Here is a 16,190-nt window from a genome sequence, read left to right as displayed (position 1 = left end):
TCTTTTTAGAGAAGGCAAAGAATAATTTAACTATCAGTACAAAATCCAAATTTCATTTCACAACCACTGAGTCACATCCTCAGCCCTATTTTTGTATTTTATTTAGAGACGGTGTCTCTTAGTTGTTTAGTGCCTCGCTTTTGTTGAGGCTGGCTTTGAACTCATGGTCCTCCTGCCTCAGCCTCCAGAGCTGCTGGGATTACAGGTGTGCACCACTGTGACCAGCTATCAATACAAAATCTTGCATGGAAAATCTTCAACTAATTTTTAAACTGCAGATACTTTCTTTAATACACATTTTTTCATCTTTGACTAAACTTGGCTTACACTGAGCTCAAAATTTCACTTTCAGTATCTTTTGGATGTGTACAACTCACCAGATTAATATCAAAATGAAAAGGTAGGTTTCCCAAAATACAAAATTTCAATATATTCTGTCAAGCCCGAAAACTCTATGCATTAAGCAAATAAATGTTAAATGTATTGTTTACTTTTTCTTTATCAAACTGCTGATAGAAAGGAAAAACACAAATGATATTGAAAAATTGAATTGTCTGTCTCTATTGGAAGTCTTTTACATAGAAATTCTTAAGTTTATGTAATAAAAATGGAAAGCAATGTTCTTTTTCAGTGCAATTTACAGCTTTTAAAAAATATTATCTCTAAAATCAAATACTTGACATTTGACTCAGTATTTCATTCCCAAAAATGAAAAGAAAAAGGAACAGAGCCTCCATGGCATTGCCGGATCCTCTCACCGTTTTCTTGTAACTATACTGTTTTATAGATGAAACTGTCATAGCAAAATGACAAATATAACACATAAAAGAACAAAAAAGGGCAATAAATCAACAGTGACACTACAGCCCATTAAAATGCAGTCAGCTGGTATTGCAGAAAGAATTAAATTTCCCCCTCACTTTACATTCTTTGTGGCTGGAAAGAAAATCTCAGACTCCTCAAGCAAACCTTGTATGAGCTGTTAAAATGCCAACCAAATTCTCTCCATACTCTCCTTTCTGCCCTGGTTTCCACAGCAAAAACACACATGGCAAATATCCCTTATGCCATTTAATCTGAAATGCCCAGGAGGGCTTACAAGGATATTAATCATCCATATTTATATGATATTGCTTTGGACAAAAAATAAGATACCTAGATAGTTAAAAAATGGTACTTTTAATTCACTCACTATTCCAATCTGCTGATTATCAATGTGAAGAAGAGTTTGGCAATTTTTATTTATAAAGGAAGCCTAAAGGAGGTATTGTCTTTCCTCAATTCTTACCCACAGTTTCTTTGATGCATCTGGTATAAAAAAATGACTCCAGTATAGTATAGATATTATTATGGTTTTGAGCACAACTGAATAGATATTAGCTTACTTTGTTACCTACTAATCATTATTACAAGATATTAGTGAATTTGGTGAAGTTAACATGAAAGGTCACAAATATAAGTTCCTTGAGAGTAAAGAACACATGTTTTTTGTAGAGCTAGTTATACTGCAAGTTCTCTAAGAGGATGAGAAGTTCATCAATGTAAAGAATTAAGGAATTAATCAAATTCCCTAATAATGCAGAAAACAGTACTCACAGTATAGTTACATACAGTTATATATTTCAGGTACTGAAAGGTTCAACCTTGACATCTGTCAGGCCTAAATGGCATGCACTTCATAAATCTGTCTAAAGGAACCTGAACAGAGGTGGTCTACCTAACCCTTGGTCCAGTGCACTTTCTGAAACACCACACATTTTGACTACAATCATAGTTGAAAGCTCTTCTGTGGCAGGGATGTTATTTATTTATTTATTTATTTATTTATTTATTTATTTATTTATTTATTTATTTATTTAAGTAGCTTGGAAATGAGTTCAAGCCTTCAAGGGAATTTTATCATTTACGAATGACTTCACTCTGTCAGAAAATAATAGTGAGTCTTTAAGTGTCCTTCAGGTGCTAAACACTGAATGACAGTAGAATATGGCCCCTCTAATATCAGATACAAATGTGTCTATATATTTGTATAAATATTAATATAAATGCAATCAAAAATCTCCTGTGACACAACTCTTCCTGGGTCTAAAGACTAAACTCCTGAGAGGTCAGAACATAACTGTCTGCAGCTAAAGGAGGTGAAATATTATTTTGATGCCAGTATATTCAAACATACAGCTGAGTTTTATTATCCTTAATCAGTTTTGATTCACACAGAAGTGAATATCAATTGAAGTGGATCATCTAGGCAGTGGGCTTAAGAAACCATTCCCTGTAGAAGGGACTCAAAGTTCTTTTAATATACCTGACCCTGTTCCTTAACTTCTTACTTTCAGGCTCACTACAGACTATCACTCACTCATGGCCAGCACTCACTGTAATAATTTCTTCACATTTAGCTCTTCTAGTCACATACAATCACTCTGTTCTTTTATTTTAGGTTGTTGAATGGCATTCAGTTTCTTAGAATGTTACTTTCCATTTTTTGGCCTTGCTCATCTCTACTTGACAGTTTCTAGTGTAAATGGGATGTACGGGGTAAACTGATCCTGTCTGTGCCTCATGAAAACATTTCAACTGCTAGCTAATGTCCCTAGACTCCAGACCAAAGTCCTTAATGTAGCACACAAGGGCACAGTTGCCCTTGGCTACACATACAGCCCTGATGCTCAGCCCACACATCCTTGCTTTCTGCTCTTACCCACAATGACTTTTTGCAATTCTTCATGTTTGGCCATGCTTCTCCACATCACAGTCCTTTTGCATTTGCTGTTCCTTGTCACTGACTGAGCTAAAGTTCAGGGAACAATCCCCCCATCTTTAAGCCACACTCCATCTGCCAGCTATTCAACATGGCTAAGATCCAATTTCAGTTGTATATTTATCTTATAAATACATAACCATGGGTCCACAGAAAGAAAAACGTCATTTACTTGTATAACTGCCCTGTCACGCTTACGGCTCATAACTAGTACCAAGGATCCCTGGCTGGCCTGATAGGTGAAAATAGAAAATTATATAGGATCTGGGGAGTGGCTGTGAAATAAATAATTCTGGTGCAAGTGAGCTGGCTATTCTTTCAATCAATCAATCAATCAATCAATCAATAAACCTTTTTATAACTCCAGTCAAAAGAAATGGCTGATTAAAAATTGTGTTTTCATAAGTGAATTAAAAAACCATTAGTTTGCGTTATTTGCAATAGAAAGGTCTACTGAATTAGAAAATATATATAGCACAAAGAAGGGGTGTTTTGGATTTGAGTAACATAAAATTGGTCCGAAGTAGAGAAAATAAACCGATTTAAAAATATTTTCCCCCTTAATAAAAATCTGCTGAAAATGCACTCACCAAAGTGATGAAAGGTATAAGCAAACTTGAGAATGCATTAAATAAGAAAGGTCATCAGAGTTACTCATTGTTATTCAGAAAATCATTTGGAATACCCTCTGGGTGTCTGCAAGCTACACTGAGAACAAGCCAGAAGGATTTTGTTTCCTGAAGACTCACTCTTAGAGGGAGACAAAGGCATCAAGAGAGCACGGGACAGTGACTAAGGGCCAGCAGGACATTCCACTTTGGGACAGTTGTTCAGAAAGTCTTCTTTAAGAGAATGACAAGACACTGGCTCTCAGATGTTGAGGAGATGATAAAACTTGATCCTTCCCAATCCAAAATGCTCCAAAACTGAAAACTCTTTGAATACCATGACATCACAGGTGGGAAATTCCACACCATAAAACAGTTTTATGCACAAAATCATTAAAAATGTTATGTAAAATTACTTTCAAGGTATGTGTATAAGGTATATGTAAAACATAATATTGTGTTTAGACTTGGGTCCCACACCAAGAAATATCATGGTATACATGCAAATAACCTAAAAATCTAAAAAAAATCTGAAACCTAAAACCTGAAGATATCAATCATTTCAAATAAGGGATACTCACCCCGCAAGATGAGGTCTGACGGAAAATCAAGGGCACACAGACAACACCTAATACTGACTGTTGTTCTGGAGAAACAGAAAGAACACTGGCACTGAGTGGGAAAGAGAAGAAGAGATGGGGGTACATGGGGCCCATAGCCAAGCGATGAGGCCTTTTATGCTGTGATATGGAAGTGCAGAGGAGGTGGCTATCTCAGGCTCTCAGATAAGTTGGGATAGGACCAGATTTCCATTAGAAAGAGTCCACCTGCTCTGTGGTAAGTGCATTAAAGGGGACACATGAGTGTGACTAGAGATGGTTAAAGTTTTGGGGCAGTGGTCTAGGGGTGGCTGGGAAATGGTGAAAGGTCTTGAATCTGTAATATAACTTGGAAAGAGACCTGGAAAAACTGGTTCTATAGAATACTCCAAATTTAAATGAAGAGTCTTATAATGAGAGGTGATTAAAGGAGAAAATTACCATTTTTTTTCCACAGTAAGAATCTAAGGGAATTTCAGTGGCATGATTTTTTAAATGACTGCCTGTTTCTGAGATCAGAACACAGTAAACAAAGAATCCTACCCTCAGGAGCTTACATTCTAATGGGGGCAAGGGAGACAGTAGCAAAGAGGACCAACAAGTATAAAAGGCACTACAAAAAAGGGGAAAGCAGCAGAGAGAAATGCAGACGAGTTGGGGATGCAGTTCTGTAGCAGGGGTGGCATTAAGAAGGACCAGCAGCAATCAAGCAGACTTCTCTGAGAAGTGGGATTGTTATGATCCTTTGTTGAAAAGGTAAGGAGATGGTGAAAGGTTAGCCAAGGGGTTATCTGGGGAAGAGGATTCCCAAGCAAGGGAAAAGCTAGAGCCAAAACTCAAAGATGAAAGTATGTCTGATTTTATTTTTTAATGTGCCCCCTAAAGGCCCATGTAGTAAAGGCTTGATCACCAGCTTGAGGTATTACTGGGAGGTGGTGGAAACTTTAGGAGGTAGGGCCTGGCAGAAGATAGGTCACTGGGGGTATGTCCTTGAAGGGGATATTTCCTAATATCCTATTTTCTGGTTACCAAGAGGTGAACATATCTCCTCTGCCATTCAATCTTTCTTTTATGTATTGTGTTGACAAGGTCTGAAGGAACAGGGCCAAGCGTCCATGGACTAAACCATCAGAAACCATGAGCCAAATAAACCTTTCCTCTTTATAAGTGTGTTATCTCAAGTATTTTGTTATAGTAACTGAGAGCTGACTAACATATGTTCAAGTAACCATGAGAGAAAAACAGGAGTGGTGTGTAATGAAGTAAGATGAAGACAAAAAGAGTTAAAAAAGCATTAGGGGCCAGTTTAGGTAAGACCTTGTTGACATAACATTGTACGGATGAGAGTATAGATATTGGAAGATAAGTGGTATAACTTTTGACAAAGAATAAGTAGAGAATTCTAGTTTTATCATATAACAAAATGTCTTTAAGAAGCCTCTGTACTCAAAGATAATCATAAAAGTATAGAAAAAGATGAAGAAGATCGTAACAGAATCTAATCTGGGAATTCCAGGTATATATGAAAAATTCATATATGACAATGAGGCAGATCGATTCTATGAGAGAATAACTTTATGTAATAAAGAGTGCTGGTCTAACTGGATATTTGTCTGGAGAGAAGTTAGATCTGTTTCCCAGCAATACATCATATTGTATTAATAGTAATTTTAGGTGAATTCAAGAGCTAAATTAGAGGATACTATGAAAATATTATAAGAAAATTCATGGTGGCATATATCCTGAGACTTGAGAGGATCTTGAGCAAAAGATAAGCCTTGGAGAAGCATTGAAAAATGAAAAACATTTCATTATTTAAAAATGGGATCTTCTTTATGTTAAATGACACAATAAACAAAGTCAAAAGAATAGTGATCAACAAGGAAGAAGATATATGAACCAATACAAAGAAATGTAAATGGCCAATGGTTATTTATTCTAGCTTTTGTAATTGTTATTTAACAGAAAGAAATAACGTGGGGAAAATCTGACTGTCCATTAGCCATAGTCTTGGTGAATAGACTGTAATATATCCTGACAGAGGAATAATATCAAATATTAAAAAGAGTGCACTGGATTGGTACATGGTGACTTAAAGGTAAATGTGTGACATGTTAAGTTCAAAATTCAAGTGACAGTGTACTGTTTATATATGATAGTCAAAAAAATGGTGTATGTTTGTATGTTTTCACACACAGAAAGGTGTGGAATTTCCAAAGTTGTTAACTAATATCGGAACTGGGGATAAGTTTATTGTAGAAAGTTATAAGCTTTTCCAGTACACTTGAGTTGTAGATACTTTGTTCACTGAAATTTCCCAAGAGCCTCACATAGTATCTACCATGCACTAGGCACTCGGAAATAGGTGCTCATTGAAGGAATTGAAAGAGTCTGCATTCTTCCCATAATTAAAAGAATATATTAAGGTAGAAAGACACCTGAAAACAACTTTATGAGTAGAAACCACCATAATTCCCACTTCACAGCTGAATAAACTGGTAAGTTATGGGGATGGTAGTAACTTGCCCAAGGTCAGTATGCTGGTGAAAGAGCTGTGATTTGAATTCAGGTAGCTTAGTTCTAGAGCCTACGCTCTGACCACCTCAGAACCTATGGGAGGTACTGCTCAGAACAGAGCCCTGCGACAAGGCAACTTCTGAGGTATTGTCTCAGGACCCCAAAGAATACAGTTTGACAACTACTGGACCAGGCACTTTATAGGGTTGCCAGATGGGCTTTAATCTAGTAACTGATGATGGGCTTTAATCTAGTAACTGATGATGGTATTTGTGGAATGAAGGATTTGAGATTCTTGCTTTCCCCAACATATCAAATCCCCTCACTACACAAACCAAATTTAAAGTCATCACCAAATTTAAAGGTCCTTCTTGGGACTCCATGCCTAATTTTAGCTCTTTCCTAGGGCTATAACCCATAAACATATTGAACCTGGTACTCTGCTTCATCCTTTGTAAAGATGGCAGGACAAACTTACATTGTATTATGTACAGGCTTCAGGACACAGTGAAAATGTTATATTTGATAAGGACATTGCACTGGTGAGAGTCCCAGAAATTTCATCAGGCTATTGCTGTTGGACTTCAATCATGATTTTTGTTCCTTAGGAAAAGTTTTCCTTCTCTGTGACCCAATCGCTTCCACCAAAAGAGGCTTTAGAAAGGATACTATGCCAAGTCTAACCCAGGACACCAGAGAGAGGGTATCTCAGAAGAAAATAAGGAAGGGAAATCCTGACCAAGTCCCCTTAGGGCACTGACAGATATGCCTGAGAGAGGAGCCTGTGTGGGGTGGAGGGCAGAAGAACACTCACTCCTACAGAGGCAGGGACATTTGGGGATTAGAAGGAAACATTCATGGGAGAAGATCCACAGCACCCATCTGTCATTTCTCCAGCCACACTTGGAAGGATGGAAAAGTGGCAGAGAAAGCAGGTAAAGGGATTTCCTCAGGGCTGGGCATAAACATAAGGTGTTGCAGAAGGCAAGGTGGCCAGGAGCCCAAGAGACTGGGGTAATGGTAGAAACCCTAGTGAGGCCTGGAGGGTTCAGGAGAAGCTGAGGGTTTCCAGACAGGCAACAAACACATGCTGTGGTGGGAAGAACCCAGGGCTCCAATCGGAAAGCCTGGGATCCAACTAACTCCCCAGTCTTGACTTAATATGGGACTTCTGGGTCCCATACTGGTGAATGTCATGCTATTGAGCTTTGAGCTTCCTTTGCCCAGTGGCAAGATGTAAGGATATTTCTCCCCTTGGGGCTACGGTGAAGTGTTAGAAAATAATGCTTGAGGAAGGCTCCAGCTATACTGTTGCATTCCTTCCTCTCTGGGGACCTAGTTCAGTGGCTGCCCTGACATGAATTTATATATATATACACACACACATACGTACACACACACACACACACACACACACACACACACACACACACACACACTTTTATATTTTTAAGGAAATCCCAATCTTTTTTTAAAAGCCACAGTAGGGATACAAGTAAATTCCTTAGGATTTATTTCATGATATATTTGCCTCTATCCTGACAAAGTTCTTTTCCTGCTGGCCGCTCTTTTCTACAAGGCCTCAGCTATGGCCTCTGAAGAGTTCAACAGCCCTAACAGGGTTTCCAACTGCTCTAGCCCTACTGCTAGAATAATCCTAGCCTGCTGTAAAAGGCTTGCCTGAGAAATCTCAAAGCTGCCAGTACCTCAGGACGAGGCCCCTGTCTCCAGCCTCAGAGTGAGTGCAGAAGCGTGACTTCCTTAAGCACCAGTCAACAAACACAGAAGGGTTTCTCCTGGACCAACCTTCTGGCTTTTTGTAATGTTTCACTTCCTTACTGAGCCTCCACTCACCCTTCTCCCTACTGTTGCATTGTCCCTTTAAAGGGCCTGGTTACCTCCTTACAAATCAAAATGGAACTTGGCTCCTTCACCTACTGTCAGCGATTGATGAATAAAATCTATTTTCACTCCTCTATTGTCTGTCTATGTTTCATCTTTGACAATACCGATATGTAGGAATAATAGTTGTCTAGTTCTGAGTTTTTTTATCTAGCAAGAAGCTCTACATGTTCTGATATATCACTCTCACATGTGAACCCTAGAATCACTTTATAAGTATTTTTGTAAATATTTATAAACATTCTAGGCTATAGATCTTATTGTATTATATATATCAAACAAATGGATCATAAAAATTGTTTAAGGAAATCATCCTCCACAGCATCTCAGAATTGGCTGGGTTAATTAATAGAAACACCTTAATATAAATGGCCAAAACATATTTATAACATTAATTAGACAAATCTTAAGAAAATGTTCTAGTCTATTCAACTTTCCATTTTATTCCCCAGGCAGTTCTAGATCATGCAACAGTGAATCACAATATAAAGAGAACAAAACAGAGACTAGATGCATTTCCTGCTGCTAGAATGTAGTACATTCTCTCCAGATTAGCAGTTTTGAGTGCCTCTACACACACACACACACACACACACACACACACACACACACAACGCCCCACAATGGGAAAAAGAGACGTCACTCCAGTCAGACATTCTGTTCCTTTTCACTATCCCCTAAGTCTATTGCTTTGGCAACAAATATTTTTAAAAACCATGGATTACAATCATTAGGGAAACAAAATCAATTTAGTAGTTAGGAAGAATTTGTTAATAAAATGAAATAGTGTGATACAACAGAAGAGGAAACATCAGAGTGTATCTCAGACAGGGGTAGTGCTGGAAGAAGGGTCAGTAAAGCTTTGTTTCAGTTAAACCTGCACCTGTATCTATGTGTTTATATTGCATCATGATGTATTTCTCACTTTTGACCAAGAACAACATTTTAAGAACAATCTCCAGTGCAACAGCAGAACCTCCTATGAAACACAATTACATTTTATACCTGGTGCTCCTTCTTTGGAGCCCTCTTGGCATCTGGGCCATTCACTCAAAAAATTCAATCACATAGTACTTTTATTGTGGTGGGCAAGTTCTGGATGTTGGCACCAGATCACCAGGGTGCTTATTTTCTTTGGCAAGCAAGGGATGTGCCATGCACAGCAAGGCAAGCCTAACCACCATGCAGTGCCTGCTAGTACAAGAAGAGCCATGATATCAAGGAGTTGCAATCTCATGGAAGCTTCCTAATGGAAGGGCAAAGTTGAAAAGGATTTGAGGGGCAAGATGTCAGCACAGTTAAAATGAAAAACATAACAAAAAAACTAAAGGCATCCCTTCAATATCTCTTATTGGCTTCCAGAAAGGGAAGGACTGTTCTAGTAAACAAAACTACAACTGTTCAAGGTGTCACCAATGTGAAAGTTCACAACTGACTTACTAACCATTTCCTAAGTTGTTCAACACGATGGGAAAGGTTTTAAAACATCAAGTTTACCCCCAACAGTTATAAAATTGCTGTCTCTTCTTAGTTTTGTTAAGTGAAAAGTAGGATGTGATTTTTTTCATTCATAATAGTATGTGTATACAGAAGTTTACTGATGCTAAGAAACCTGATACAAAGATGTCTGGGCAACTACACTGTTAGAGTTGTTGATCCATACTTTACATACAGAAGATGCTCAAAGACTGTCAAAAATGATTGAATGAATTGTGTCTCAGGTTTGCATTCTAGACTAAGGAATAAATCTATTTAAAAAGACAGTATTACTGCTACTGAAGTTGATGGCTGGTACATATGGAAAATGCAAAAGAGATATTGCTTCTCTCCTGGTAAGATGAGCCATCATGAAAACCAGCACCCATAAAGAAGCAAGAACAGGAGTCGTTTTTCCACTGGTTTTTGAGGCTTATTCTGGCCTTTCATCATTTTAATCTCTAATAAAACAAAGTGGATGATGCAGAACACATGCAACCTTTAGAGAGAAGGCAGCTGTACACTGTGGCGACAATGAGTACCCTTCACAAATTGGTTCCAAATAACAACTTGTGTTGGGTCTGAAAGTCCTGAAAGCATGTTTGTTTTCTGAGGTGTCTTCATTATACAATATTCAAAGCTTTACTTGCTTCATACCTAGGAAACACCATGCTTCGTTTGATGACAGGATTTTAGGAATAGCCTGTTTCTCGTATGTACTCCTTTTTATGATGTGGGCCAATCATTTTTAAAGATATTCTGGCAAGACTGATGACAGCTCAGATATAATGGGGAAGGAAAGAGTAAGAGTTGCTAAAGGATCTTAAAAAACCCCTGAGCCATCTCAAAAAGCCTATATACAGTGCCATGAACCAATCTTTAAATGTCAGGGTTGTAGAGGGAAGGATTTCCATTAAGGACAGAAACCAAGCTTTAGGTACTATTCATGGTGGGAGGAACATATCAGAAGTTTAGGATAATGAAGAGTCTCTAACAAGGAGAACTTCATTCATTACATGAAATATGCATAACACAAACTGGAAAATAAGAGAAACACATATCAGAAAACTGAGAGCTCTTAGGCCCTGAAATAGAGAATTAAAAATATGTATAGAATTTAGGTGGAGAAGGAAGTAGAACTATTCTACAGTTCTTTACCTTATCAATCAGTGTGTACTTTTCCTCAGTCTCAGCTGCTTTATTTTACAAAATATTGAGCTCACAGAATGATCTAAATGTTTATGATTTCTTATCCTAAGTTTCACCATTTGCTTAAATGTTAGGGGATTTTTGCCCAGTTTCTTATACACACACACAAAAAAAATGCTGGAGTGAAAAATTATATGTAAAGCAGTTATGTATTTTCTACTTGGCTTTAATCATGCCTAACTACATGCAATAGCCTACACTATCACAATTCTTCTGAAAGTGGAATTTCGAGTCCTTCCCATGTGATTAGATTAGAAATATTGGTGATGACTTGCTTTAATTGCAGGAAAAAAATTTGGAGTTCACTCTCTACTCACCTGGGATTTAGGATAATTTACTGGACTCCTCTCCTACATAAATTTACACAGATGTCCATACAACTTCAGAGGTAGTAAGAGTGAACAAGCTAATCTCTTGGAATATAGAAGCAACAAATTCAGCTCCATAACTTTAAGCCATTTGACTTTACTAAACTTTCCTAACTAATCAGTGTATTTGATGTGAATAGATATTATTGCTCTATATAAGTTCTTTACTTTGAAAAAAGAATCTATAAGCTCTGCAACAATTGTACATATATAAAAAGCAGTTTGTACAGCATCACTCTAAATAGTTTCAGGGTGGCTTTATTTGATAATACTGGCAGACAGCATCGTGCACTGCTAATAATTATGCAAGCTAGATACTGTAGTATGAAAAATAAACCTTTCTCACTCTCAACTCTCAATGCCTTTTTAGATTAATTTGGAAAACTGGAAATACATCCTTATGAATTTTGAAATCCTGTCAATTAATATAATTGCTATTGCAAGTCCAGCACATTTCATTCTATATCACATTAGGCTAGAAAGGTACATATCAACAGACCAAACACACAATGAAAACATGCAGTGGAATTGTACTTAATGCATGGATATAAATGTGCACACGGAAGAGGCCAAGCATATCACTTAATTTAATACGAGCACAGGTCTGTACCAAAGGTCTGAAACATTGTAAACAGGCCTTAAGCAAAGGAGGAAATGTAGAGGGGAAACAAAGCTGAGAAAAATGAGCAGGAAATGGGCAAGATGACTCATCTATACTTGAACATCTGACCTGTTAGTTGGCCGTCGCCTGCAGCAGGGGCGATGCGAATGTAAGGTGTTGTAAGCTGAGTCACGATTATCGCAGCTAAGGCAAAGGAGGATTTCCAGGTCAGCATGCATGAGGGAAAAAAAAGCCAGACTGAAGCTAGGCTAGCAAGAAGAATCCCCATCAGTATATCAAATCGTCTCAACTTTGTTCCAACAACAATAAAAAGAAAAGGAAAAAAAAAAAGGCAAGGAAAAACCCATAGCAAGGTGTTGAATTTTATGAACTCTTTTCTCTTAAACAAGGGCTAGTCAGGCAGTAAGATTTCTAACTCTGACACAGTTGCAAGTTTTGGCTGGGATCTTGGATAGATCAACTGAAGAAAAAATAAAATAAAACAAAAAGTTAGTACTATGTTAAGCTGAAGACTAAACTGTTTCCAATTGCAATCCAGTGTGATGTAGAAAGATTAGTTGCTAATTCTGATGATCCAAACTTCAGGTTTTTAATTTATGAGGTTATTTAAAATGCATTGCTTAAGTATCTTCTCTTCTTGCTAAAATCATCTATGTGAAGAATATTATCCTCTTTCACTAAAAATGTTTTTATGTAGAACAATTCCTCTGATAACTACATTGCATGCAGATTTCCATTTAGGAACCGCTGTTTTTTCACATTAAGAGAATAAAAATTGTGTCTCAAAGTATTAGTTAAAAACATAATGGAAACTACTAATTGCCTTTGCTATAACTGTCATGGTTAACATGTGACTGAAGAAATGATTAAGATTCTCCAAGTGAACTGGGCTGCTTTCTTGATTTGCCTGCACACCTCTACAGTTGTGTGTAAGTGGTTAACATTTATGACACACAGATATTGAAAAAAAAGGAAATTAAAACATCAGTTCTAACATGATACAGCTGGAAAATGATGCAAAGAAAAAATATTGGAAAATTAAGGACAGGCTTACATGAAAGATTACTAATTTACATGGAACAGCCTGGGCACTATTAGAAATGTGGCAGCGAGTAAGGAAAATAGATCATCTACCATCTGCAGACAATTAAACCCAAAACTGCTACTGCATAATATTTTGAAATATCCCTCTGCACCATTCAAACAATGTTGCTTCTTATAACTACAAAACTGTAGCAACTGAGTTTAAAATGGTGAGACAGTCTTTCACACATTATTAATGAATCCATTCTAGTTTTGCTAAGTGAGATGAACAAACTGTGTGGTCAGAGAATAGAGAGTTCCAATGCATTACACCAAGACAATTTTCTAGAGATGACATATTCTGCAATTTTGCATATGGATATACTTTGCACATGGAAAATGATATTTCTAAGACTTGTTACAAAGTTAGGAGCAATTCCAAGGTCTACATACATTATATTTTTTCTTGGTCATAGATTATTGTTGTTCAACTCATTCTTTACATTGTTGTGTATTACAGGAAGATCTGACCTACTCTACTTTTGAGAAAAATGATATTTTATTGAAAAACAGGGCTCTTTTCTAACATTCAAAAAGGGTAAATGGTCTGAACTAAAAGTTATTTGAAAATCACTATGGGTGATCAGCCAGGCATTCACAAACTATAAAGAACTCAAACCACAATCCAAGGCTAAGCATTGCAATGTGTGTCAGGAAGGATATTTATGTAATGTCTATGTTCCTCTTTATAAAGTGTTTATTTGTGAATATTCTTTTTAGTTCAACCAAAATGCTTGATTGCATTACAAATTACTTTAAAATGAGTCAGTAGACTCACCTCTTAATTTTACAAATAAAGTTTTATTGGGCCAGGTGCAGTGATAATTGCCTATAAATTCCAGTGACTTGGAAGGCTGAGGCAATAGGATCTCAAGTTTCCTGAGAACAAACAGCAAGACCCTATCTCAAAATAAAAATAAAAAGAGCTATGGACATAGCCCTATGGTAGAGTGCCCGTGAGCTTGATCACCAGTCTGGAGGACAAAAGAACTGATGAAACTTGTCCACAGTCAATTATTTAGGTGTTGCCTATGACTGCCTTGTCTAGCAAGGCAGAGCTCAGTAGTTGTGACATATAGTTCACAAAGGCTAAAATAAATAAATAAATACAAATTTATTGTTATTATTATTCTTGCTGTACTGGTTATTGAACCCAAGGTGTCATACATTCCCTAGTCCATAATATTTATTATCTGGTCTTTGACACAGAAGTTTGCTAATTTCTGCCTTGAAATATCAATAAGAATTTATATAAAAGTGAGCAGCACTAAATTTGGCAAAATAAAGCCAGAAATTTTAATCCTATTCTTAGAAGACAACATCTGATGGTGATAAAACTAGGGCCTCTTTAGGTATGGAGCTGCGCATGGAAGAGTAAATAATGTGTTGAATAGATCATACATATCTAAAGTGCCATTTCAGTTGCATGTAGGGGAATCTTTTGGAATTAACTGAATTGGCATTTACCAAACTCTGTTTTGCATGATCTGGTATTCTTCAAAAACAATTTTGGGTGAAATAAATGTGGGTGGCATAGAACTGTTTAGATTTCTTCTTTTCAGGAACCTCTAAGGGGGAGGGGTCTTAATATATTCCTGATGTACATTGTGCAGACTTTTTTAAGAAAACAAAAATATATTCTCCATGAAATTCTGAATACTGCATGTTCCTGTATCTAAATTTACAGCCTAAATAATAGGAGATTAGCATATACGAGTTGCCTTACTATATAATTTGTTTTCTCAGATATTGAATACAAGTAATTAAAAGGAATCTTAATTAAGTTTTACATCTAAACATCCTTTTTGGTTCTTTTATCAGTATAGTTTCATTTGGTAGCACTATGGCCTAGAAATAATGTTTTTAGAACAAAAGTGTGAAAAGAAAAACAGTCTGGAGAAACTTCTCCAAGACACTAGTGATTAAAAAAAAAGAAGTATTCAGATTTCTGAATATGGTTAGAAATTTTATCAGAACAACAGAAATCCTTCAAAGTTTTCTCAAGGTCTTCCAGCAAAGCATATTCCCATTCAGTACAAATTGAGTTCAATAAAATACTGATCTTACAATGAAGCATTTTTTTTTCATAAAAAATTCGTCTTAAACCAAATTATTACATGGAAAAAGTAGTTTGTTTTCATGGTAAGGTTTTTGTAACCTGACATATCTAGTATTTTTTGAAAAGAATTTAGCATGTGTTTGCACATAGATTTTCTTCTGACATTTTTCTATACTGCTGTTAGTCAAATCATAGCAAGAAAAGAAAAAATTAAAGATAGAAACCCCTGCCCTTGAATATAAAACAAACAAATAAACAAACAACCCCCTAAATTTAATGAACTCAAAATTTTCAAAGGTTGATATATTTATCTATCTGTACTTTAAATTCTACAGATTAGTCTATGACTAACAAATAGTAGCCATTTGAATAATTTAAAAAATAAGTGGATAAGAGGAAAGCATCAATGGTTACACTGTCAAGGAGAGACATAGGTGACATCATATTATGGAAAATAATCTTATAAAAGATTAATGTAATGTATATAGTTTAAATTGTCATCATAATTAGAATGAATATACCTCACAATATAAAAGATCTAATTTACTAATAAGACAGATTTTAATTTTTAAGCATACCCTGTCAGTTTAGAGTTGATCATCCATAAAGCCTTCAAAATTCTAAAGTGTTTCTACTCAAACAGTTATTATAAGGTAGCCAAACTGTATACAAAAGTTAAGGAAAATAATACACTAATTACTAAGAAAGAGTTGGACCAAATGGTCATTAAAAGACTTCAGCTGTAAAAATGTGAGTTTAATTTTTAAAAATTTTGGAAAATCTAAGTACAGTTAAAAACTTTTACATTTGCTCCAGGGTACTGATTAAATCGGAAGGATCACACCCAAATGTCACTCATACCCTACTATATAGTGCCTTCATCTTTTAACTCAAAAGAGAATGTTCTGTAATGAGTTTGTCTATAGTCAACAAACTGAAGTCAGATATCTATGGGCATCTCATCTAGATATACAAATTAAAGGAGG

The 16,190-nt window shown here is 36.3% G+C and overlaps 1 protein-coding gene across 9 annotated transcripts in view; it reads right to left on the bottom strand.

Moving 5' to 3' along the window:
* Positions 1-16,190, bottom strand: part of Ptprm (protein tyrosine phosphatase receptor type M) — an 807,906-nt gene that overhangs the window by 261,247 nt on the left and 530,469 nt on the right. For 5 of the 9 annotated variants that reach the window (XM_021734384.2, XM_078030368.1, XM_078030369.1 and 2 more), the window contains exon 14: positions 12,171-12,245. The exons of the other annotated variants lie outside the window; for them this stretch is intronic. In XM_021734384.2, the coding sequence (XP_021590059.1) occupies positions 12,171-12,245 (75 nt within the window). The remainder of the gene's footprint in view (positions 1-12,170; positions 12,246-16,190) is intronic. 9 annotated transcript variants of the gene reach the window in all.

Source organism: Ictidomys tridecemlineatus, chromosome 13, assembly GCF_052094955.1.
Source record: "Ictidomys tridecemlineatus isolate mIctTri1 chromosome 13, mIctTri1.hap1, whole genome shotgun sequence".
Lineage (NCBI taxonomy): Eukaryota > Metazoa > Chordata > Mammalia > Rodentia > Sciuridae > Ictidomys > Ictidomys tridecemlineatus.
Note: the sequence above shows the minus strand (reverse complement) of the source record. Positions and strands in the feature narration are given on the sequence as shown.